This window comes from Culex quinquefasciatus, chromosome 3 (genome assembly GCF_015732765.1).
Source record: "Culex quinquefasciatus strain JHB chromosome 3, VPISU_Cqui_1.0_pri_paternal, whole genome shotgun sequence".
Taxonomy (NCBI): Eukaryota; Metazoa; Arthropoda; class Insecta; order Diptera; family Culicidae; genus Culex; species Culex quinquefasciatus.
In genome coordinates this window covers 69,360,303-69,387,253 of record NC_051863.1, presented here as the reverse complement: position 1 = coordinate 69,387,253, position 26,951 = coordinate 69,360,303, and the positions used below count along the sequence as shown (strand labels likewise).

General features: G+C 38.1%; 1 protein-coding gene and 1 long non-coding RNA gene across 5 annotated transcripts in view; one reads left to right on the top strand and one right to left on the bottom strand.

The window, feature by feature from the left end:
• Nucleotides 1–26,951, bottom strand: part of LOC6040159 (GATA-binding factor 2) — a 32,197-nt gene continuing 5,246 nt past the window's right edge. The window contains exons 1-6 of one of the 4 annotated variants that reach the window (XM_038266054.1): nt 20,906–21,076; nt 2,111–3,322; nt 1,766–2,050; nt 1,464–1,701; nt 412–736; nt 1–341 (exon numbers count right to left, since the gene is read on the bottom strand). In XM_038266054.1, the coding sequence (XP_038121982.1) occupies nt 248–341; nt 412–736; nt 1,464–1,701; nt 1,766–2,050; nt 2,111–3,322 (2,154 nt within the window). In that variant the 5' untranslated portion in view covers nt 20,906–21,076 and the 3' untranslated portion in view covers nt 1–247. Of the gene's footprint in view, nt 342–411; nt 737–1,463; nt 1,702–1,765; nt 2,051–2,110; nt 3,323–13,434; nt 13,810–17,640; nt 17,689–20,905; nt 21,077–26,951 lie in introns of those variants that run through there. The other 3 variants (XM_038266053.1, XM_038266051.1, XM_038266055.1) reach the window with 3 other exon arrangements.
• On the top strand, nt 11,769–12,264 carry LOC119770707. The gene is made up of 2 exons (XR_005278954.1): nt 11,769–11,935; nt 12,038–12,264. It is a non-coding gene; the product is annotated as an uncharacterized LOC119770707 (long non-coding RNA).

Sequence of the window (26,951 nt, the reverse complement as noted above, 5' to 3'; positions counted from 1 at the left end):
TCACTTTCGAGATAATCTCGGAACGCACATTTATTTCCTTCTCCGATGTTTGAAATTCTCGGGTGCTTAACTAAATGCTTTACTTTCACTGAGATATGACAAAAAATGCTCACTCCAGCGATGGTTGTTCTAAGAGCTATTAGTTTAAATAACTATTCGGTTTAAACTTTCACTATCTTATTTTCATATGGCTTATGCGTAAAACTAAATATTTGGTGATTTAAAAGTCTTATCTAAAGTTTGGGCACTAATTACTGGACCGTTCGGTGACCCCGGTGCTCGTGATTACGCTGGTGATTTCTCCGTTCGAAGGTCGGCTCGACGTGTCCAAGGTTGGTACGCTGCAAAATAGAAATACATCATCAGTGCTACAAATCTCAACGGAAACAACCATTCCATCGATTCTCACACCTGGTTGTGACGTGCCTCGTCAGGCTGTTGCTGCTGGGCAGATGCGGGGACATGCTGCTGGCCGTCGAAGTACTGTCGACGTATCTTTGGTCCTGGGCCGTGTTGATGCCCGACGCGGACGAGGTCGGGGCCAAAACCGACGAGGCGGAGGACGACGTGATGGCATGGCTCGAGTGGAGATCCATCGATTGGGAGGACGACGATACGGCCACCATGTGGCCGAGCGGTGGCTGGAGGAGCAACTTTTGGGGTCCACCGGCGGCAACAGAGGCGGCGCCCCCGACCGAATGCAGCTGGGTTGGGATCATCGACGGGAGAAGTTTTTCTGGAAAGGAAAGGGTGATTTATGATATAATTGAATATTTTGCAATTCAACTAATTACAAAACATTTAACTTCATCACTCAAACAACTACAACTCGATTTTTTTTTATTTTCAAAAACTTCATGAGCTAATGGACTGTGTTTCAGGGAATATATTTCGAATACCAAAGATAGCAAAAAGATTCGTCCACTCTGAAGAATTTGATACAATTCATAACGTTGTCATAATCCGGATCATTGAGCTTAATTATGACCCCAAGACTATTCTGAACTGATCTGGAATTGAAATCAAAGATGGCTGCCTAAATGGTGGTGGTAGAATATTGAAGGACGTATTAGACTATGCCAACCAAACAAACAAACTCATGCTGACGTTTCTACAAACAACGGCAAGCAAACAAACAAGCCTGTCAAAAATTGCGAGTTTGTTTGTCGTGGTCTAATACTTCCTTAAGAATATTCATTTAATAATCAAACATGCAATAAACCAGTGTAAATTGGCAAATTTGTGGTTTGTGAGCTCAATTGTGACTCTAGGCATAATAAAATAGAAACCATAAAAAATATTATTTTTCGTGATTCGATTTTCCACAATGTGGAACTTCGGATAATCGAAACTTCTGATAATCGAAGTTTAGGAGAATCGAGGTTGAACAGTAATCCAAAAAAACTAAAGAAACACTCGTCTTAAAAAATGCACCATTTTTCCCCTTCCTCTCCAATACTCACCACTCACCATCCCGTTGAGCGACGGTATCGATTGACTAGACTTGGGCTTGCGCTTCCGCGTTTGAATCCCATCCTTCTTCATCGTCAGCGGCCGGTCCACGTTGTGCAGCTTGTGGTACAGCCCGCACGCGTTGCACACCGGTTCGCCGCGGTTGTTCCTGCGCCACAACGTGGTCGTCGTCGTCTGACAGTTGGCACAGGTAACGCCCGTCCGCCGGTTTCCAGGTACTGGTGCTTTCTGGAAGATTAATTTAGAGTGTAAGATTTTGCGACAATCCTTGAACGGTTGACGTGAAACTCACCGGTGCCTGCTTGGCTTTCTGGCTGCGGTTCGGTGGACGATTAGTTCCCGGATTTTGGCGGTTGTACAGAGCGCACGCGTTACACAACGTGTGACCCACGTTGTCCCTTCGCCACAGGGGAGTGTCCGAGCTGCCACAGTTGACGCACTCACGGTGTTCGGTTGGCAGTCCGATGGACGGTTCGTAGCCATCGTTCAAGCTACCGATTTGCCACGCCTGTCCGTTGTTGCCGTACTCGGCCCCGCCGGAAGGAGCCTGGTCCATGACGACCGCTCCGGTGAATGTCTGGAAGAATGTTGTTTGATTAAGATGAATCAAGGAACTTGGTGAAGAATTTCAACATACCGTAGTGTAGTCCATGTTTCCATTCCAGTACGGATACATCTGCTGGGCTCCAGGAGAACTGCTGTTGTGAGCCGGAGTGTTCTCGTATAGGTTCTGTGAGGTGTAGTGAATCTGCTTGGTTGGTATTATCGAGGAAGAGGTGAGCGTGGGATCGCTGCTCTTGTACAGTACAGTGTTCGGACTTGCGGAATGGTAGTACACCGTCTCTTTCGTAGGAATGTACGGGTAGTTGGCGGTAGATTGGTAACTTTCTGGAGCGATGTAATAATTTTGCGAGGACGACAACGAGTGCACCGGTTCCAGGTTGGTGTAGTGCGTCTTAACCTCACTGGCTGGAGTCTCGGACTGCTGGACTTCTCCAGGTTGAGCAGCTTCATGCGTTTCGTAGATGTGGATGGTGTGTTGATGAGCTTGCTGTTGATGTTGCTGTTGCTGTTGCGATTGGTGGTGCTGCTGGAGTTGGGAATGGGATTGTTGCTGCTGATGATGATGTTGGTGTTCCAGATGTTCCGCCTTTATCGAGGAATCAACCTCCTGCTGCGAAGGGTGTTGTTGAACCTGTTGCACATGCGCATGATGGGCGTGGTGTGGATGAGCGTGATGGGGAATGGCTAAGCTTGGATGGGGTTTTTGATAGTGCAAATAGTGTGGATGGTACTTGAGGTCTTCGTATCGAACCAACGATGGGTTCCCGTATCGCACCGGTTCTTCAACTTCATTCTTGTACTCTACGAAAATGGTTTGGGTCTGCACGGGAATCTGGCCGTGGGCTTCAGCTGCGACCAGCCGCTCCTTCTCCAAGCTGGACTCCCGTTTCAGGTACTGCGGCACCGGCGAAGCTCCCGCTCCGTTATTCCCTTGACTAGTCGGAATCTGCTCGTACGAGTACGACTGACCTCCAGCAGTAGTCACCGTAGCCACAGCCTGATGATACTCCACACTTTCGTATTCCGTTGCGTCTGGATGTGGAATCTCGTGCGACTCGGCAATTTCCCCCGAGGTCGTAATCATTCGATGCTTGTGTTGGTTAATGATCACTGCCGTCGGTAAAGCCGGCGATTGCCCCTCAGTGTTGGTCATATCGGCAGGTACAATGATTTCCTGAACTTCAACCTGTTGCAACGGTTGCTGATCCTGCTGAACCGGTTGATGCTGTTCGGGGGACTCCGCGTCGGTCTTGGACGTGCTGTCCTTCGAGTCTCTGGATTCCATCTGAAACGAAATACCAAAACTCTTCAGCTCAGTTGATTCACTCCAATTACAACTTGATGGCTCGCAAACATCGTCAAAGTACTCGCGTCATAGACGCGTTCCGAGTGATTGGCTTAATTTAGCGCCGAAGTAGAACCACCCCTCCAGATTTGTGACGCAACTCAGTGCAGAAGACACCTTCCAAACTCGTTGTGACTCACGCGCATCGGTTTTGTCGCAAGGTGACTACGTGGAGCGTGCGCGCACCAAGCTAAGCCTCGCGCCAATAAAGCAACATCCGTTTGTCGGAGTTTCCGTTCAAACAGATCGCTTCCGGTAACGCTGGGGAAAGCTTGGCCGGCGATGACTGTCACTTTAAACATGATGTTGGTCCAGATGATTGATGCATTTTTGTATTGCATCTGAGGTATTTTTGAATTTTTTGGATAAATTCTTAAATTGTATTTATGTTGACAAAAAATTAAAATCTATATTAAAAATGTTTGCAACAATCCCGTAAAGCAACCAAGAATATGTTATACAAATGCCAACAAGTTCACCACATCCTTCGATAATTCTAGATTAAATCTGCAATCCCACGTGAAAAGAACCTGAATCGACCCCAAACTCAAAGTCCAACGTTACTCCTACCGACAAGCAATTGAAGTCATTCGCTTGTCAAGTGTCGAGAAGTATTCGCAATGTACCAGTACAACAATGCAGACCACTGACACCTGGTGCAAAGGCCTCCTCCTCCTCCTGCTCATCGTTCATCATCATCGATGGCCGGCTTTCCCCCGATAAGCAATCGCTTTATCGGTGCCAACCGATGACACCTCGAGAGAGTTAAGATTGATTCTTGGCCGTATCTGGTTCTCTAACGGCAAACAACAGGTCGGGGTGTGGTATCTTATCCGATCTTGACCTACGCCCAGCACTCTTGCAGCTGTTTTGCAACTGTGCAGAATGACACCGGGAGGAGTTTCTGGAGTTCATAACATGTGACTCACTTTTTAAGCTTTGGTTAACCAACTGTCATCTGTTGGCGCCAGAGTCCTCGGGGTCACCGCTGGTCAAGACCTCTGCAAGGCTATCTTATTACTTGGTATAATTTGGAGGAACCTCTTCTTCATCATCCTCACAATAGAGCCAAACCTCTGGGCTTATTAGTGCTACTCACGGACCGCCTCCCCCCAGAGCAACTCTTCTCCGATCTTGGGCCTCCTCTCCCGAAGACCATAAATGTCAGTAGCGTACCATAAAAAGGCCGTCTTATCTGCCGTGTGCAATAAAATGAAAATAAAGGCACTGATAACCAGCGCCGCCACCGCCGTCGGCCGGGCTTGGAATTCCTGCGTGGCCGCAGCAGGACTGGACCGGGGCCGAGAGTAATTAAACACGCCCGATTTTTTTGTCGCAGCAGTTGCTTGAGCTTGAGCTTTTCTTTCCTCTTTTTTGCTGCGTTTAATTTTCTTTCATCCTGATGTCGTCGCTAAAATGAAGGATTTATGGGTGGGCCCTGAACAGTGAAATAGTCCGTATTTGGCTGCGGAAAAGGTAATTGCAAGTTGAAACTAATATTTTGAGGGAATTTGGCATGTTTTGCATTTTTTTTTATCAGGCAAATAAGACACCCAATTTTCTCGGGATATCGATTTTCTCGGGAACGGGGAAAATATTTTAAGAATCCCGGGAATTCCCGGATAATCGAGTCTGGACTGTATTTGTTATGTTTCTCAAGCTTAAAAATTAGCTCAAATATTCTTTAGAGCACTTATAAGTGGTTTTTGTTGTTCTTTGTTGTGCTTTGTTAAAATAAACCATAATGTTATATGCAATGTAATTCAAATCTCTTAAAACTATATTTATTTTATTAATTGTTTTATGTAACATGACTAGAAAAACATAAAAAAAAAACTTAGAACAGCGGTTCTCAGCCTGGGGTACATGTACCCCTGGGGGTACCATGAGCGGTCGCAGGGTGTACCGGAAGACAAACCCCGTAATGGCGGACATTTGAATAATATCCCAGACAAAATTTTTGAGAGAAGAAAAACCCTACAGATTAGAACCAAAAAATTAACGCAACATTTTTTGCAGATTTTTTAATTCTCATCGTTTCAAAATATTGTCATCGTCATCGTTAGGAAATATTGTTTAAAAAAATATTAAAATGAGAAAAATCGCTAACATTCGATAAGAAATTTTATTAATTTAAATAAAGTGTACCTTTTTTTAGTTTTTTGATCTTTTTTTTTTCTTTAAATTTTTGTCTCAAATCTGGAAAAGAAGGAAAGAAGCTCTTTAAAAAATTTATAAGTTGGTAAAAGATTCATCATTATTCATCATTAGTTTTTCGACCTGTCTTTTAGTTTTGCTAAAAATTAAACTTAGGAAAAAATATTGCTATTGTAAATGTTACTCAATAAGATACCTAATTGATTATCTTGGAAAATATGGATCTCATTTTCAATGTTACAAAAAAAGTGTGATTAAATGATTTTTTTATATTTTTCTATTTCAATTTCAAGATCAAGACTTTTCTTCAAAATTATCAAACAAAACACTCTTTCAAAATATTATCGTGGCTTTTAAGGTTAAAATGTTCAATGTTCAAAAAAGTAGTACCGTCATCTGGGGCGAAACGGGACACATGGGGCTAGTTGAAACAGCTGTTTTAGCCTTGTTACTGTACAATATTTGGATAAATTTGATAGTTTCAGATAAAACAGACACATAACATCTGAAATAGTGCATCATTTATTCCGTTTCAAATTTCAAGCTTTTGAGTGCTTTAAAAACTGCTGTCCTTATTGAAACTGTATGAGATGAAAAATATTTGATTTTTTTATCTGGAAATAGTTACAACTTGAAAACTTCACTTTATCAAAAAGTTTTTTAGTAAAATTTACAATATTTTCAATTGAGCAGGAAAAAAAATAAATTGAAAAAAGTGCTTGAACTTTTTAACAATATTTTTAAATTTTTTAAAAGTCCAATAAAATATTATTTTATTTTATAAGTGTTTTTGAATAACCCTGAGTCAATGCGTTTTCAAAATCCCGGGAAGCAAAAAAAAGAAAATTTGGTCCAAAAAAATCCAGATTAAGTTTAAATTCCATCAATGTCCCCCAAGTTACAGTTACAGAACATTTAAACAGATTTTTTTTCTCCAAAATTTAAGTTTCTCATGCAAAAAACCCAATATTTGGAATTTCAAAGAAACTAATATAGTTGAAAAAATTTTATGTTTAAAGACTATGGGGAACCAGAAGCTTAAGCAAATGGGTACCTAGCCAAGAAAAGGTTGAGCACCACTGTATTAGAAAATGTAAAAAAGAAACGGTTTCAAATAAAATATACAGTAAATTTTTAATTTATGATAAGTTGAGAATTTTATGTTTTATAAAAAAACATATTTCCATTCTGGCGTACTAATTATATTTATATTGTTACTGTTTTAACTGAAATCAATAAAACAAATATCAAAACGTTATGCAAATTTGGCTTCAACAGCTGTTGTTATTCGTTAAATTAATCTTGATTTGCCCCTGATGCCGGTTTTTGAGGAAAGATTATAGAATTTTATTTTTTTTTTTCAAATTTAAAGTCAATGTAAATTGATAACCCAGTCTTTTTAGAATATTTAAAATAACAAAGAATATATTTAAAGGGAAAGGCATTTTGCGGATCTATAAACTAAAATTGTAACAATTTTCTCTGATTAGCTAATTTAATGCTCATATATGCCGAATGAAAAAAAATGTTATGAAATTCTTATCCAGCGACAGTGAAATCTGAATTTCCTGACCATTTTTTTATTTTTTTCAATTTTGTGAAAACCGGGACAAAACATGAAGAATCCCGAGATTCGGGAATTCTCGGTTTTCGAAAAATCCTGGGAATTTTGTCCAGGGAATTTCCAGAATGGACGCACTACAAAAATCTAAAAATTTGTCTAGACATACATTGCTGTTTGCTCTATGGTGCTTACAAAAAAGGGAAATAATTCAATTTAATTATTCATGTCAGGTTTTCAGAAGGGCTTAAAAATTCCTTTAGTTGTTGGCCTTGATTTTTAATTATTTGAATCATTTCTGTTTTGACACTGAAAATATAAAAAAATGTGGGTTTTGACTGCGAAGTTTTTTTTTAATTCCAATAAACAAAATTTTCATTTTTTGCTATTTGAATGTTTTTGAAACCTACTTGAGCTTTGAATCAGGGCTACCGTAAACCGGGGTGACATTGATAGCCAGGTGACTTTGATAAGTTTTAGTTTTTTTCCGCAAAAAGTACAAATTAAATACGTACAAAATGGTATGGAGTCGTACCGACCGTAGTAAAGAAGTATTCAATGTACTTCAAGAAAAGCTTTCATCATTTTTTAAATAGTTTTAAAAGTTTGTTAACTATTATTTCGAAAATGTTATTTAAAGTGATTACTTCAATATTATCAAAGTGTCATGATTTTTTCAATGGAAATGTTTTCAAATCGGAAAATGGAATGCATTTTCGGTTTCTTTGGTCATTTTTTCACTAGCAGAAGATACAATTATTTAAAAAAAATGTTTTATGTGATTTTGAAACACAATTTGAAAAAAAAATTAAATTTACACTATAATTTTACAGACATTTTCAGTAGAACAAATTCGACACAAAATGCGAAATCTATTGATTCATGCTTTGTTTTCATTTTAACATGCAACAAATTTTTGCAGGAATTCCAAGGACTTTTTTGTTTTTTTTTTTTTACTATGGATAGCTAAAAGCATTTTACATTTTATTCAATTTTAAATTTTATATTGAATTCCATAAACTTGAAACTAATCTGAATTTTTTGAGGCATCATTGCGATATTCTTAAAGATTACATGTCTCAAATTATTCATCTGAACCTCTTCTAAATCACCCGCCACACCACGTTGGACATCTCTATCAAGAGGCTATAAATATAAAAATGTTTTATTACACACTTTTTTGGATACAACCCGCAACGATAAGTGGAGGTTTTCCTCCCAAAGATGGTCAGGTGAGCTGGCGCCGATAGCGGTCGCGGGTTTTCTCCTCCGGGGAAGGACATAAAACTCATGTTATCTGACCAATTTTACATAGGTTTCAACCGGAACGTCTTTCTCTCCCGTCTAATTAGATCGATTATCGCGGCTGTGGCCCAGAATGTTGTCAAGATCTTCTGGCGGCAGCTGCCACCTGATTTGGGCCGTAGAACAAACAGGTGAATCTAGGCACGAGACACTTTTCATTCGGAACGATCCGAGTCGATCTAAGCTTTAATTGAATTATTTACGCTTCTTCATTAAGGGATGGCTTATCAACTTGAAAAGAAAAATGACGATCCTCTGGCGCCTCCGAAATGTTACACAATTCTGCACTTATTCAATGTTTTATGTCCTGACTGACCAGCAAAGGCGCAGAGTCCTGACCCGAGAAAAAAAGGATCAATGAAAAGAGGTCGACAGAGAGGTCCTCTTTTTCTACGCCTGTTTTGAAACACAGCCAGGAGTCAACGCTAGGCGCCACTAGTTATGGCTATATTGGGCGCCTCTCGAAGTCTTTATTGCCGTTCTGGCTAACTTTGCATTACCTTCAGGGTCGTCGTGCGTACCACCTAGGCAGCAGCCTGCCAAAGTAGGATCGAAAAAAACGGCCGGAAATCGCATGCCATAAGGTTTCAATGTCAAGCGATACCTTTGGGTGCCGTTTGGCAGTAAATTGCTGGTGATTTATGGCACTACTTAAGCTGAGGTACAGGATTGTTCGCTTTGTTTAGGAATGAATTTTGCAAAATTAGATAAGGTTTTGTTTGTTGTCACTTCTTTCAATTTGGACAACCAATCTGTATTTTAGGAACAATCGTGATTGTTATGCAATTATACAAATAAAGAATCAAAAGATTAGAAAGATTCTATGACATACTGCATTATCCAGAGTTACACGCAAACGAGAAATCCGTGAGGGTGGCCCTCCCAATTTGAGCTGTGTGGAACAACGCTGAAATCGCACGGAAATCCCTCCCGACTTCAACGGTCTCGAAAATTCACGCACACCATCACAGGAAAATGTCGAAATGTTTCAATTTCATTAACCAAGAACGTAAACACTCGAAGCGCAGTTGTATCTCACACGTCAGTGCTGTGCACAAGTATGCGTGCTTCATTTGTATCGCCGATCAGCACAAATTCACTTAGCAGTGTGGTGCAGGAGTGACATGACTCAAACAGCTTTAACAATTGAAGAATTTACAGTTTTCCTTAATTGTTATGTCAAAATGTCAAAATGTCAAAATGTCAAAATGTCAAAATGTCAAAATGTCAAAATGTCAAAATGTCAAAATGTCAAAATGTCAAAATGTCAAAATGTCAAAATGTCAAAATGTCAAAATGTTAAAATGTCAAAATGTCAAAATGTCAAAATGTCAAAATGTCAAAATGTCAAAATGTCAAAATGTCAAAATGTCAAAATGTCAAAATGTCAAAATGTCAAAATGTCAAAATGTCAAAATGTCAAAATGTCAAAATGTCAAAATGTCAAAATGTCAAAATGTCAAAATGTCAAAATGTCAAAATGTCAAAATGTCAAAATGTCAAAATGTCAAAATGTCAAAATGTCAAAATGTCAAAATGTCAAAATGTCAAAATGTCAAATTGTCAAATTGTCAAATTGTCAAATTGTCAAATTGTCAAATTGTCAAATTGTCAAATTGTCAAATTGTCAAATTGTCAAATTGTCAAATTGTCAAATTGTCAAATTGTCAAATTGTCAAATTGTCAAATTGTCAAATTGTCAAATTGTCAAATTGTCAAAATGTCAAAATGTCAAAATATCAAAATGTCAAAATGTCAAAATGTCAAAATGTCAAAATGTCAAAATGTCAAAATGTCAAAATGTCAAAATGTCAAAATGTCAAAATGTCAAAATGTCAAAATGTCAAAATGTCAAAATGTCAAATTGTCAAATTGTCAAATTGTCAAATTGTCAAATTGTCAAATTGTCAAATTGTCAAATTGTCAAATTGTCAAATTGTCAAATTGTCAAATTGTCAAATTGTCAAATTGTCAAATTGTCAAATTGTCAAATTGTCAAATTGTCAAATTGTCAAATTGTCAAATTGTCAAATTGTCAAATTGTCAAATTGTCAAATTGTCAAATTGTCAAATTGTCAAATTGTCAAATTGTCAAATTGTCAAATTGTCAAATTGTCAAATTGTCAAATTGTCAAATTGTCAAATTGTCAAATTGTCAAATTGTCAAATTGTCAAATTGTCAAATTGTCAAATTGTCAAATTGTCAAATTGTCAAAATTTCAAAATGTCAAAATGTCAGAATGTCAAAATTTCAGACAATTTGACATTTTTACATTTTTACATTTTTACATTTTTACATTTTTACATTTTTACATTTTTACATTTTTACATTTTTACATTTTTACATTTTTACATTTTTACATTTTTACATTTTTACATTTTTACATTTTTACATTTTTACATTTTACATTTTACATTTTACATTTTTACATTTTACATTTACATTTTTACATTTTACATTTTTACATTTTTACATTTTACATTTTACATTTTTACATTTTTACATTTTACATTTTACATTTTACATTTTTACATTTTTACATTTTTACATTTTTACATTTTTACATTTTACATTTTACATTTTACATTTTACATTTTACATTTTACATTTTACATTTTTACATTTTACATTTTACATTTTACATTTTACATTTTTACATTTTACATTTTACATTTTACTTTTACATTTTTACATTTTACAATTTTACATTTTTACACTTTTACATTTTACATTTTTACATTTTTACATTTTACATTTTTACATTTTTACATTTTTACATTTTTACATTTTACATTTTTACATTTTTACATTTTTACATTTTTACATTTTTACATTTTTACATTTTACATTTTTACATTTTTACATTTTTACATTTTTACATTTTTACATTTTTACATTTTTACATTTTTACATTTTTACATTTTTACATTTTTACATTTTTACATTTTTACATTTTTACATTTTTACATTTTTACATTTTTACATTTTGACGTTATGACATAACCCAGTAAATTCAGTTTTCAGATTTTTTTGTTATACAATATTATACATTATTTTTATAAAACATCATTAATAATTTATTTTACGATTTTGTAATTTTCATTTTAACAAAAAATTTCAACAATTAAATTGTAATTACGTAGTTTAAGGCATGACCCATATCTAACTAAAAAGTATCCGTGGTGTAGGTACTGCCCCTTGTCAAAACTATCGAGAAATTAAAAGTGAGAGTGTGTGCAACATGGAGTTAAACTTTCTGTGAAGTTGCTGTGAAGATTACCATAGCATTTTGAAAAGTTTAACTCCATGTTGCACGCACACACTCTCACTATTAATTTCTCGATATATTCACTAACACTCACACACACTCATAGCAGCCGTCGCTGTCACTTTGTCGGGCCGGTCGGGCCAAATCAATCGTTTTCCAGTTTTGCTTTCGAGAGGTTTTTTTTTCTTCGGCGGACATTAAACGGTTAATTTTGAAGAAATTAAACTGGAGCTCGGGAAAATAATATGACTTGTCGAACAGGTAAGCGAAAATTTTCGTTTTGAGATAAAAACCAGCCACATTTCTGAGTTTCAGGTGGAAGTCATGAAACTTATTGTTTTCTTGTTTTTTTTTGTTTTGCAGGTTGCAGGTTCATTTGCCGGTTGCAGGAAACTTCGTGTGGAAAAATTAAGTCCAGAAATCACGGATTTGGCCATGACTTTGAGCCAGTTCCTGATCAAGAACGGTGGTGGGCAAATGGCTGAACCGCGGCAACAACGGTCGAAAATCATTTCCGGGCGTGATTGGAAAAGGCGCAACGATTTGTAAATGAGTCAGTTGAAGTTCATTAATAAAAAACCTAACTAAAATCAACTGTTTTTTCTGAGAAAAAAAAAGAACAAGAGTAAGAAGTAGAACATTCTTGGTACACGCATACACACGCAAAAAAAACTTGCTCACCAATACTACCACAACAAACGGGACCAAATAAACACCAACACAAATAAAAAAAACCTTTCAATGTGTGAGTGTTTTCGTGTTTTCAAGCTTGAAATAATTCATGCGGTTTTCCCTCACAAGCTTTGTGCGTGATTTCTCGCCTGTCCGTGCGCGGAAGGATTTCTCGCTCGTTTCGGGAGGGATTCCGCACAAATTTCCACCGATCTCGGTTGCGTGTATAAAAATGAATTCTGCATAAATTAATCCTCTTAAACTTCCCAGAGAATGTTTCTTGGGACCAATCAAACCCGATTTTTCATCAACATAATTTGACTAAGGGAGACGAATATTTCACATTCACGATTGACACTTCACCGTTCTTTTGAGGGCGAAATTTCAAGAGTTTGTTGAGCTTAATTCAATAAAGTAAAACTTTTTTATCTTATACACATATTGTCACTACATAAATACTGTTTTTTAAACACTGGTCTTAAAAACATTTTCAAACTGTCGATAAAACTAAGAAGCCAAAGTCGCATTGCCTCCACAGTAAGTTTGTCGAAAACCACAGTATCAAACATTTTTTTCTTAAGAATATTGTTTTTTGAATATGTGAATAGTATTTTTGATCGGGCTACTGTCAAAGTTGAATGTAAATTTGTTTGGACGAACCAAAAACGTCAAGTGTCTTCTTAAGACTATAAAATTCATTCTTTTCAGTACAGGTCTCATGCTTCTTGTTTGCAGGAAAAGTAGTAGTTTCAACAGGTCACTGAATCACTCACAACCCATAGCACATTTCGGTTCTACTTTGCAAATCAAAGTGCATCCAAGTCACTTTATCGATATCGTCATCATGTTTAACCGGTAATCGAGTCTCCGTTGCTCGTATTGACACACATTTACCGCCCGAAACATTCCCGCGGGCTTCCTCCATACATGTCGTAATCTAGAAAACGCACTCTGATAAAAACTTTATCTCCCGCGGGGACCACCAGGAGTCTATCGCCGTATCGCGGTATCTCCGCGAAAAGATTGCCGGTATCACCTGAAGATTGGATGCGCTTTTTGGCGGGGAAAACGCGTTCGCGCCACTTTACCTTTGGTAGACCTGCAGCCGCAGTTGCAGCAGTTCCACCGGAAGCTGACGCCGGTGCCGTGCTGGTGGAAGTTATTGGAGTTGCGGAGGTGCTGCTCGGACAGCTCACGGAGACGCTGTTGTTGTTGGCGTCGGAAGGATTCCCAGTGGACACGGGGTTCACTGTCATTTTCATTCTGTCACTGCGGGACCACTTGTAGAACACTTGAATTGCGTTTGGTAACACTTTGGATTTTCACCGTAAGGATCTCGCGAAGAACCGTTTTGTCCAAGTCACGAGGAACATCTCACTGCGACTAAGAGCGGTGAAGTACGCGACTACCGAGCCACACAAATAAAGTACATATTGAACGAAATTGATGGGCAAAATTATAAAAATATTATATATCAAACGCAGCACGAACCAACCCGTTCCAAGAGTGTGGCTGGCATTCCTTCTTATCTTATCAGTGGGTTTGTTACAGTGAAATCACCCATCAACCACGGCAGGTAACTTATATCAAAACGCACACTACACCATCAAATACCAGAATCTCACACTCACAAACCCAACCCCCCCGACCGTTGATTTCGTAAGGATCTGCTCCACACATAGGCGAACGCGGTTTGATATCAGAATCACAAAATGGTTTATAACTTCACGGAATGCTAGAGCGTGCTCGGTTCTCGGAAATCAAAAATCTGTCCGTTCCAAAAAAAAACCTCAGTCTCTCGTACGTGCCCCGAGAACCGCCAAAACTCGTATGCGACCTCGAGTCTCGACTGGGGCCAACATCCTACCCGATACCTAAAATAACCAAATCATTCAACATCTAGAGAGGAGGAAATGGTCGCGCGTACGAACTTTTTGTTTGCACTGTCTGTGCCTTGCCTCGGAGTTTGGTTTGAGCAGAGTTTTGTACCGGGAACAGCCAGCCAGTTCCAGCCGGTCCGGGGTTGACCCGCGAACGGGCCATGTGGTGGGTGCAGGGATGCCAGTCAAGTAGAAACATCATTAATAAAAAAAAATCCAAATACTAAAAAAAACAATTCAAATTACAAGCAATGATTTCATTATTTGGAGAAAAAGTGTTTAAAATGCATTTTACAATCATTGCAATAACATTTACAATTTTCCATAAGTTTGTCTTTGACCACTTTTCAATATAACTCGTTTTATTATTTATGTAAGCGTATTTACTATCCAGGCTGCCGTCCACTTCACTACTCTGAAAAAAATAATTTTTTTAGCTACGAGCAATGTAGGGGAAATATGCCCATTTTAATCACTCTAAGCCGTTCGACCAATTTTCATCACTTTTGCCGTTTCCGCCATAAAATCAACATTTTTAGATGTATCAACAATGGAGAGTTGCTTGCTCACTTTTGTTTGAGCTATTTATTGCTTTGGAACAGTCAAAAACACTTTATGAAAGCTGTAATTCATGATCAAAGTGCTGATAGGCCGATAATAGAAATAGGCTGAGAAAGGGTAGAGTTCCCCTAATTAAGCTTATATCTGTAAGCACATATATCCAATTGCAATGCTGCCAACAAACTTATGGGAAATTGTATGAGATTTCCGGCAAATATATTTACGAAACTGAAAAATCAAGTCTGCCTTATAGAAATGGCCAAAAACCACCAAAAAGCGGAAAACCCCCTGTTTTTTCAACATTTTTATTTTTAAACCCGCTGTAACATCAAGAGAATTGGACTAAGGACAATGATCAATATGGAGACTTTCATGTAAAATTGTCAGGAGAATCGATTCCCACTAACGGTTTTTGAAAGTCTAACGCTTAGACCACTTTAAAAATACAGTTTTAGTATATATTTTTATATTGTTTAGGAGAGACATACCGTTTCTTTGATCCGGGGAACAACTTTGTAGAACATAGAAAAACGCTAGGAATTAATCCCAGAAAGATACAGGATATTTTTTGGAATTTAGAAATAAATGAATAACGAGCTCAAAAAATTTACCCGTATACTTCCAGGATGAATTCCTAGCGCTTGTACCTCGGATTGAAACCTATAACAAATCTCTAATTTGAGAAATGTGATCGGGTATAGGAAAACTTTCTCGAAGAAGAGTTAAAAAGTGAAAAAAGAATAAATTACATGCATTGAAATTCCATTATAAAATCAGGTGGTGGAAGTATTAAACCTTAACCAAATGAGCTCAAAACTTCAGGCTAGCTTCTGGGGCCATAGTGCTTGAAAATTCCGGTTGACACACTCGAAATCAAACACTATTGTCTTTTCCATATATCCGTGAGCCACGCTAGGGGAGGATGGGGCAAGAGGAACAATCGCTCGTACGGCCGTAATTTTTACATTTTTGATTATTTTCAGTATGATGAATTGTTGCTAGCAATGCAATTAGCTGATTCTACTAACACATAACCGCTAAAGCGACGTAAACGCCACGAGGTATGAGATTGAATGAAGTTTTAGTTTTCTTATAATTTTTGGAAAGTATAAAATAAGGCTTAGGGTTCGTTTTAAGGCTAAGTTTTTCCTAGATCAGTAGTGTCCCTATCAATAAGTTGCACCTATTATAAAGTATGATTTAACTTTTGGTTATTTTTGTTGAAAGCTTTTAAAAAATCTTGTTCAGGTGAGGCAAGTGTACCATATGGATTTATAGTATGGAAAAAATACGAATTGCTGTAACAACATATTTTATTCGGAAATAAATACATAAAAGTACTTAAAAACTAAATTGTCCTCGCAAAATATAGTGATATTATGAAAATTTACTATTTATCATCTAAGAATTTTTTTTTGTAAAAACGATCAAACTTATAGTAAAATAGTATTATTTAATCTAAAAATGAAAGAAACTTTTCAAATATATTCTAATCTAATGTGTCTAAGTGATAACAGTTCAATTGTTAGCAAATCACACATGTGGTTTCATGCATTGTTCCTCTTGCCCCAACGGGTTGTTCGTCTTGACCCACTAGGTGTGTAGAACGTACGGAAAATCAAAAAAATTAAAATCAATTTTTTACATTAAAAAACTGGATTTTTCAAAAAAAATGTTCTTTCAAAGTCTTAGTCAAGACCTGGAAAAAGATGATTATAAAAAATACGACAGATTTTTTAACGTTTTTAATGGGTTATAACGAGCATTTCCTTAGCTTGTTACACTTGCCCCACTTTCCCCTACTCCATATACAGTCAACCCCCGATGGTTTGACACCAACTTTTGTCAAAGAACGGGGTCACTTTTAAGTTTGACATCCTTTTTACACGGAGTTCACACACACTACCAAACGTTTGTTTTAATAGTGTGCGTGAGCGCCGTGTAAAAAGTGACAGTTCGTCACTTTTTAATTTGACTTTGACCAACTAACGCTTCGTTTTGCTAGGAGTCGGTGATTTTAGCGAATTGCAGACTGGATTTTGCCATGTGATGTGATGATTGTCATTTGACTTTGACCAACCAACGGGGCACAAACTGAAAAAGTGTCAATCGAAAAAGTGACCAACCAGAGGGGTTGAGTGTACACAAAAATGACCTATACAAGCCTAGAATAACCTAGTATAGTAGTCTAGAATAGACATACAAAGTTTCAAGAAATCGGAGAGGCTCGGATACAAAAGTACCAGAAAAATTCCAGATTTGAGCTGGAATTGCTCTGTATAGAGGGGAGGGTTCTCAAAACATATCTTGTCATTGAAATATAGTTAAGCAAAGTCCAAGAATGACCATTTCAAATAAGCAGAAGCCACACGGCTCTGAAAGACTTAAAAATCTGGCAACCCTGCCCCTTAGGCTAACCTCCGGGCAGAGGAAAGAACCCACTTTGCAAACAACAAATTATCCGCAGTCCACGGGCGCAAAGCGTCGTTTCCTCACCGGAGGTTTTTTAAGGTGTTTGATGTTTGTTTGCACTAAATTCTCTTTCGCTCATATTACGGCTTTACGGCCTTCTGCCGGGCAAACAAAACGTGTGGCCGTACTCCGCGTGTCTTCGTCGCTTCGTAGGAATATCTGGAAGAGTGCAGAACCAAGCCGCATTTGTCGCACGTTGTTCCGCACAACTTGAATGCAATAGAGGGCGGTTTATTTTGGGTTCGGGGTTTTTTGCTCCCTATTTGTTTAGGCCCAATCTGTTACATTAAGAGCGGGAAGAATGGCCATGCCCTGAGCAATCTCACGTAGAACAATGCGCCATTCATTAAAGAATTTGTCCTCACGTCGGATATCGCTAACCTTAATGAACCCATCAGCGGGCGAACACATCCTTCAGCAGGCCATCGGGAACCTGGACTGACCAGCCCAGCCCAGCGCGAAGAAGGTAGCAGTTTATGGTGGCAGTTTTACGACACTCAATGTGCGCCTATGTGAGCAGCCCTGATCAATGCGAGGAGGTTCCCACATCGGTCGTAAAGTTCGATAAGATAAGTGAGTTCCCGAACCCCCTCGGCCAACCAACGCCCGGGGTAAATAAAGTTATTGGAAATCAATAAAGCCATCAGGACAAACACGCAAACGCAACGACGCTGCGAAGCGCGCGCGGATCGGATCAAAAATGGGACCGTTTGGATAAACATCTTTTTTTGGGAAACGGATCGAATGTCAGAATGGCATGTGGCATTTTGGCGGGTCAAGTCTAGGTTGGGTCTGTTGAACCTATTTGTTCAGATCAAATGATCATGATTCGCACCTTCAATGTTTGCCTTCAAAAGATTATCAAAAAACATTTTTAAAATACCGTAATCTGGGGTGAATCGGGACTACAGTCTGAATAGGGACAGCAGTTTTTAGACCACTTAAAGCTTTTAAATTTGGAAATGGATGTACACATTTTGTTGGTCTGAGTCTGTTCTAACCGAAACCAACCAGAAAAATCACAATATTGTGCTCCAACATGCTTAAAACTGCTGTCCCAATTCGCCCCATGTGTCCCGATTGACCCCAGTTTACGGTACTAAAAGAATCTAGATTGATAATAAGGTTATTTTTAAACAATGCAATTCTAATCGTTGACGTTTCCTTAAAGTTCAAACTTTTAGATCATGTATGTGTTATAAACTGTTATCCTAATTATAGATGTCTTAACGATGAAAGATTGTGCATTTTTTATTCAATGAAATGCTGTCTCAACCAGAGGTCCAATCTTCAATGTCAATGTCAATGTGAAATCAAACTTTCACTATCTTTTAAGTTTATTTTTGATTTTTCGTAAAATCGCGATAATTTGTTCATAAACAAATGTTTATATATCAAAATTGTTGTAATTGTCTGCTCTGAAACTTTGTAGAATATTGTTACACTGTTAAAATAACCCTGCAAAGTTATAAAAAAAACATGCAATTATATAATGATTTTTTTTTTTTTTGCTCTAAATGAAAAAAATGACCCTTCTGGGTCAATATAGATTAGAAAATTACATTAAATTTCCCTTAAAATGACATGTGTGTTTGTGTGCAACCAACCAAACGGGACCACGCGGCCGCTTCTTATAAAATGAGTTGTTTCCATGTATTTTTAGATTTATATTCTACACATGCAAATAACTCGCATAGGCATTTGGAAGGTGTTAGCTCTGCCGAGCTTCGGTGACCCATTTCTACGCTGGCTAGCCGAGCGCGAGGTACTTCAGCTTTATCGACAAGCCCCGCCCTGAAGAACGTTTGCACCAATCGGATTCAAACGTTATTTAGAACTTCCGAACCCTTGTCAAATGGACAAGGACCCAGCGCGTGTATAGTTGATGGTAGTAACAGTATTCCTAATTCCAGTCTTAGCTCACCAAGTTGCGATGGCCTAGTGGTTAGCATTTTTGCTTACCGATCCAAAGGACAGGGGATCGAACCCCGACTCGAGCGACTTTGATTTTTCGTTCATGTTCAGAGTTTCAAGATTTATATTTCCTATACTTTCTCGTTGGGAGCAGATGGGCATCGAACCCAGGACCATTCGCTTACAAAGCGAACACCGTAACCAGTCAGCCACGGCCGCTCCTATTAAATTTCCCTTAAAATGACATGTTCCAAAAAAAAATTACAGTCAAGTAACGGAGAGGGCAGAGTTTTTAAAACATTTTTAGTGTTTTTTCGATGAAAAATACGTTTTTTTTTTGATATTCTGAGTACGCCATCAAATCGCCCGTGTGGATCAATCGGACCGGGCTCTGAACTCACAATCCAGAGGTTGCCGGTTCGAATCCCGCGGCGGGCGCTCTCAAAATTCTAATTGTAAATATGGGTATCCGGCGCGTCGCTCCGTGCCGAACTCAAACACTTAGAAGCCCAGGGCGGCGGAGTCCTTGTAGTTAAAAAAGGAAGACACTAGTGGTTGGTACTAGCAATGGTGGCCGACAGCTATAAAGTCAACTTATTTCCCTTTGACACCAAATTTCTATCTCATCACCGTTTCAGGCTTCAAATTATTGAAAAACACCTCCATTTTCGCATGTTCAAAAATGGAAGGGGTCGTACCGCCCCTCCGTCACGAGATTTCAAAAAACGGACCTCGGATTCGTAATCAGGGACAAAAGTTACCCCTTAGGAAAAAGTTTCACGAAAATCGTAGAGGGGTCGGGGCACCTTTCCCGATTTCGTGTGAGTTGGTAGAGAATTACCCCAAACTGACTTAAAATGTTAGATATAAATGCACCTCGGGACAAGTGCCTAACTACATTGTCGTAACTTCGTAGCATTGTGTACAGTCTTGTACCGCGGAAGAACACAATGGAGCACCGCACCAAAATCGGTAATATCACCATCAATCAACTCTGGGGTTGGCTGGCTGGCCGAGACTCACCTCCTCACCCACCTGCCATGGTGTTGTTGTTTTTTCAACACAACATTTTCATTTGCCTCGAGGCTTTTGCTGTTATCACTACCCCAGCCCACCTCGGCCGGGACTCATTAGAAGCCCCAGGTAAATACCCTGCCGCGATAACAATGAAAACAGCACGCCGTTTTTTGATAAGAGCGGACAAGGTATCGCCGAGTCGAGGTGTACCACATGATACAGGTCCCTCTTATCAGTGAACCAATTTGAACGTGGTTTTTGTTCCATTTCACTGCCTAAAGCTCTGACCGGAGTTGGTGGCCAGACGGCGGTGTCCACGTCAACAGTTCCGATGCTTTCCGATTTGCTCGAAAATGAAACAGACCCCGATCGATCTGAGTTAAATTTTATATTACACGGCAATAAAAGTTTACCTCGAGCGCTGGACGAACCCGAAAATATCAATTCTGGACATCTTGACAAAGCTTATGAATTACATTTATTCCGGAGAGGTCGACAAGCAGAAGAAGAACTCGATGACTAGTAGAGCCGCCAAGTGTGGACAAACAAACACCCGGCAAAGTCATTTGCACCAGAGATAAATATCTCCAAGACGATTTCATCACTCACGAAACAAGTCAGAAGAATTATACGCCGGTCAATAAAGACTCAAATTGATTGACGACTAATCACAAGACGGTCCGGACAATATTGCTTTTTTCCTCCAGCGACTTACTGTTCCACCGTACAATTCTGGTCGATTCCATCCTGACGACAGCTCGACAGCATCTCAACCTATCCCACTTAATTGAACCAACTTTTAGAAGAAGAAAAAAACAACAAATCCACACGCGCCCGAACTATCGCGAGTAATTGTGCAAAACGGCGTGCGCACACTGTTCCGTCCTTTCCCCCGGAATGGGATGCCTGAAATATGGTGATAATATAATATAATATTAAATTTAACTTTTTTTTCAAAAGTTATATCTCGGTACAGATAGTGAAGTGCGGTGATAAGTTAACATATCAATTCGCTGTTCCTGATTTCAAGGCTTTACTGTTTGCGCAGTATTGAAATTTATTCGAACAATAAGAGCACAAATCCATCAAATTAAAACCGAAAACATCACAAACCTAATGTTTTATAAGAATTTTCGATTAGCACAAGTAACCACCAAATATTGCAAGTTCTCTTCAGCAAATTCGCTGCAAAAAACAACTTTCAAACAATGAGCAAGTCACGCAAAGCCAACACCTCTGCGCTCGCACTATGGGTGCCAAACAGTTATCTCCGCGCGTATCTCGCTGGTCTAGAGGAGCTGATTATTTCGAACATAGGTGTATAGGCAAGGTGGTGCACGGCAAGGACGACGCGGATGATGACTCCCTCCCGCCCGCGTATCTCTAAACAGCAATTTTATCAATCCGTATCTCCGCTTGCGACAAAACGGCCGAATCAGTTTGGAATCAGTTCTGCAAGCCTGCAGCGCGCTGATGCAGCGGTATTGCAAAATGTACCAAATGCACAAGTTTTGAGATGTTTTGCAGTACACCATTGTATTTTTTCTCTTCAAGATGTTTTTTTCTAATAGCTCCAACGTAATAGAGGTTTTGCAGTACCGTAAACTGGGGTCAATCGGGACCCATGGGGCGAATTGGGACAGCAGTTTTAACCATGTTGGAGCACAATATTTTGATTTTTCTGGTTGGTTTCGGTTAGAACAGACTCAGGCCAACAAAATGTGTACATCCATTTCCATATTTAAAAACTTTAAGTGCTCTAAAAACTGCTGTCCCTATTCAGACTGAAGTCCCGATTCTCCCCCAGATTACGGTAAAGCTAAAAAACACATGTCGGCACATCGATGCCTCGGTGTTTTTATTATTATCTTTTTTTATAAATCTATGTGAAAATTGTAAATTGGGAAACAGATAGTAATTTCTACTATTTTGCAAAAAGACTTTCAAAAATCAATAAAAATAGTTGAATACATCTTTAATCAACTATAAAGTTTTGCATAACATGTTTTTCAAAGAAAAGGTTCACCAATTTTTGTGCATCCGAACTTTAATTTTCATTACCAAACAGTTTTTTTTGCATCTTTGGCAAACAGTTTCATTATTATTGATGCAGGGAATCACAAGGATCAATTTTATTCTTCAATCAGATAAAAAGGCATAGGTACGATTTTAGGCATGAAACCACATTAGTGGCAGCACCAACATTTGAAACACAATCGTGCTGCCAATTCTGAATACGAAAATGTGATGGAAAACTGTAACCAAAATCTTTCCCGATTAACGCCAAACATTTCTGATCTAATAATCTAATCGAACACAAGCGCAGCCAGTCCGAAGAAAGCATCCTGGAAGAACTTGCGGTTAGATTACGCCTCAAGTCCTTTCTTGTTTATATTAATAATTGCAGTACATCCGAGTTACCCCAAAAATGTACAGCAAAAATTAAAGCGGCCAGGCCTACTGCGTTGCATTAACCGCAGAGACAGATTCGGTGAACGGATCACATTCCTCAGAATCAACAGGGGAGGAATGCGTGGACATACCGTACCAAGCGCTCCGAATCAGTTAGGTGTGGTGTGTAAGTGTAAATTGGCAAATAATTATATTTTAAGGAGGGAAGTGGAATTGGGCAATTGAAGTTGGGGAAAATGGTAATTGGGAAAAATGGGAATTGGGAAAAATGGGAATTGGGAAAGGGATAATGGGGAAGGGATAGAAGGGTTATTTAATTTATAATATCATAATAAAGGGGAATATAATAATTTAACAACTTATGATGGACAGCTCTCACCAAGAAACAGCAAATCTTTAACATAAAGCTCAAATCTTCAAAAGACGCCACGAGGTGGTATCCCGATCGTCAGATTCCAGGTTCTTCTCAGGATCGTTTGACATGAACACTTTCACTTTAGCACTGAGTATGTCCGCTCCCAACCAGTACTTCTCCATAGTTCGGTGGTTCTAAAAAAGAAGTTGCACTTATGGCCTGTTTTGAAAACTGTAGAAAATCTTATCAAAAGAAAATGTGAACTTTTTGCAAACCAATTGAAAAACGACAACTTTTAAATTCCCTAGGAGCATTTCGAACCATCAAAAATGGTGCTGCGATTTTTTTTCGATTAACGCCAAACATTTCACTCACAAAGTCGCAAATTATCAAGTAGTGAGATCGAATATCCTCCCAAATATTTGAATTCATTTTTTTTTTGCAATTTTGTTGTTAAACTACCTGCCATTCCAGAATGACAAAACAGCCCACTTTTCAACATTTTTTGCAAATCCGTCGTGAAACGCTTTAAACGACGAACCGACCTACCTTTCTTTACCAAAAATAACAGAAACGAAAATTAATACTTTTCGATACAAAAGTTGTATTTTAAAGCCCTCAAAATATTGGCCTTTTCAGAACTGTATTGTATAATTTTCAATATCATTTTGATTTGAACGTGAATCGAATAAACACATGAACCTTCGACTTAAAATCCCATTGAGGGGTGTTTTATCTGAATTACGAAAAATGTTATTTGGAACTCGTTGCAAAACTTGATTTTTTCATCTTTGGTTGCCTCGTGCTGAAAAAAATCTTCTCCTTATAACTTATGGCATAAACTACTATTTAAGCATCCATTTGAGTGCTTAAAAGTTCATCTTTTCAGCGCTTGTACCGAAAATTATCACTTTTTGGTATTATTTTGAAGATTTGTTTAAAAAATCCAGTTCAAATGGTTTTTTAATATAAATTGCAAAAACAGGGTTAAGTTCTAGAGTGTTCATTTTCGTTTTTTTAAAGACCATTTGGGCTCAAGGGTAAAAAATTACAGCCAATTAAAGGTTGAAGACTCGAATATCTAGATAAAGCGCTGAAACAGTCCCTAATGTATTTTTCTCTAAACCTTTTATGCCTTCCTCACTGAGGTAAGGCTATAATCCTGCTCTAAAAATGAACTTTTCACAGAAAGCTCGTAGACCCACCTTCATGTATTTCTATCGACTCAGATTCGAAAACTGAACAAATGTCTGTGTGTAAGTGTGTGTGTGTGTGTGTGTGTGTGTGTGTGTGTGTGTGTGTGTGTGTGTGTGTGTGTGTGTGTGTGTGTGTATGTGACCAACATTCTCACTGAGTTTTCTCAGCACTGGCTGAAACCATTTTGGTCAAACCAGTTGTTTGCGCACATAAGAACGTCTGTTGATCCTGTCGCACTTTCTTTCCCGGTAAATACAAATTTAAACACTCAGATTACAGATAACAAAACTGGTTACAACAAAACGAATTTATTCGCGTCAACTTGGCTCTATTTTGCAGTAAATTAACTGTTCTGACCTGCTCTGAGGTCTGTCAGGGAATGGGACTGTTCTGAGGTGGTTTTCCTACAAGAAAATGTACGGTCAGGACAAGTTCACTGACCTTTTCGTCCTGTTTGTGTTCTGTTATTTACAAATATGTGTGTGTTTACATGTAACGTAGAGTGCGAAAACTAGACAACATAAACTGTGGCAAAAACTACACGAAAACAGTACAGTACAGAAGTTTCTGACTAGAATCATCGTCTTGTGTGTAAACACCAGTTGCATTCGATTTGGTTTACGATCCCATACGTACCTATTGATTTTTATAAAGTTTCGATATGTAGTTCAAAAGTTATGTATAAAAATGTGTTTTTGTATTTATCCGGATGTTGGATAAGTGACCGGTAATTGATTGGTTAGGTAATCGCAAGATCTTTCCAACGAGTACAAAACATGGGCAAACCTGTCTCGAGTTATGACCACTTAAGTGATATTTATGTACTTTTTTGAGGTCGGGAATATTATTGCGCGTCAGTATTGTGTGAGTAGCAGTGCCGGGAAGATGGATTTTTGTGGTGTTCTTTTTGTGCTGTATTATTGATCGTGTTCATGACGCGCATACCTGTTTTTTCGTGTTATTTTTATCTCTTTTGTGTCGCTGTTTGTGTGCATGGGGTGATTGGTCTTCTTCTTCTTCTTTTTTTTATTTTTTTAGTTCGCGCGTTCGATGATTTTTTGTTCTCTTTATTTAGTTTTCGATAGAAACGATCCGAATTCTTTTTTTTAGACAAGCAAGTCGTATTGCTAAATTAAGCCCTTTCTGTATCATCAATGATCGGAAGGCACACCGACGAATATATTTCAAGGCTTATGATATAAAATCATTTTAATGAATTAAGCCCTTCCTACATCACCGTTGATCGGAAGGCACGACGACGAAGAATTTCTGGAGAACCGTGGTCGAATTAATACTATATTTAAATCTCTAGATAGCTATCTTTCCGCAGCCGGCTGCCCAAGATTTTTAAAATTTCAACCGATAAACAAATTGCTTATGGTCGCATCACCTACCACAGTGAATCCTGACCTCATACCCATCTCTAACTCCTCAAAACTCATGTGATACTTGGTCGGAGACGCAGCCGGTCCCATCACTCAAGTATCGGTCCTGCTCAATAACGAAGTAGCAGCTACGGGTAGACACCAATGCTATGCTATGCTAGGCTATTTAAGTACTTTTTTGAGGTCGTATCTCACTTAAATGTATTAATACTATATCTGGATCCATCATCCAATCCACCGTTGGTTAGGTAATCGAAAGACCTTTCCAACGAGCCCAACACATCAAAGATCTGGCAACCCTGTCTTGAGTTATGACCACTTAAGTGATATTTATGTATTTTTTTGAGGCCGTATCTCACTCAAATGTATTAAAACTATGTCCGGATCTATCATCCAACCAACCGTTGGTTAAGTTATCAAAAGAACTTTCCAACGAGTCTAAAACATTGAAGATTTGGCAACCCTGTCTCGAGTTATGACCACTCAAGTGATATTTATGTACTTTTTTGATCCCGTATCTCACTTAAATGTATAACAACTATATCCGGATCCATCGTCCAACCAACCGTTGGTTAGGTAATAAACGGTAAAACGAGTCCAAAACATTGAAGATCTGGCAACCCTGTGTCGAGTTATGACCACTTAAGTGATATTTGTGTACTTTTTTTTGGCGGATTTTAAGAAAAACTAGATGAAATTTGTGTCCAAAACCATCGAATCATCAATAGTTGGTAAAGAGTGAAAAAGGCACGAACTTCTTTGGTGGATTAAGTTAGTTTTTATTTTTTAAAATGCCTAATTTTCAAGGGAAAAGTGTATAGTGACCGCCCCAATGAAATTCGAAAATTGTTCAACTGTATGTTTTTCCATGTAAATTTGCCCGCTGAATCTGATGATGCGTGCAGAATTTTGCCAAAATGTCGATTTTTGGTCATACATAGGGTTTCCAAGTAAAACAATCACATAATACCGTGTTTTCACAGTCACTTTTCAATTTTTGTATTGTTTTCCACATTTTCTATTATAGAATAATACCATTATCATAAAATTTGTAATGAAATGCGTAGTGGCATAGTCTCCAACATTAATAATAATAATTATAATATAGGAAATGTTAGTTAAAAAACTCATTAAAAGTTGACCCCTTCAAAATATTTTTTTTTAACAAATCAAACTACCAATCCTAACATTTTCTAATACTTTGAGAGTTCTTCTTTCCAATGCTTTTAAAAAAAAATATTGCATTTTTCATCAAAATCCTTCCAGGGCCCACCATTTGCACATCATTGAAGAAACGGCTATTATCCACTTTTGCCAAATTAAAAATTTTACCCCAGGTTGCTGAGGATTTTCCAAAGACTCTTCTAAAACTTGAATTAAACTAAAATAGTGATTAAGTTTGGCTGCTAATG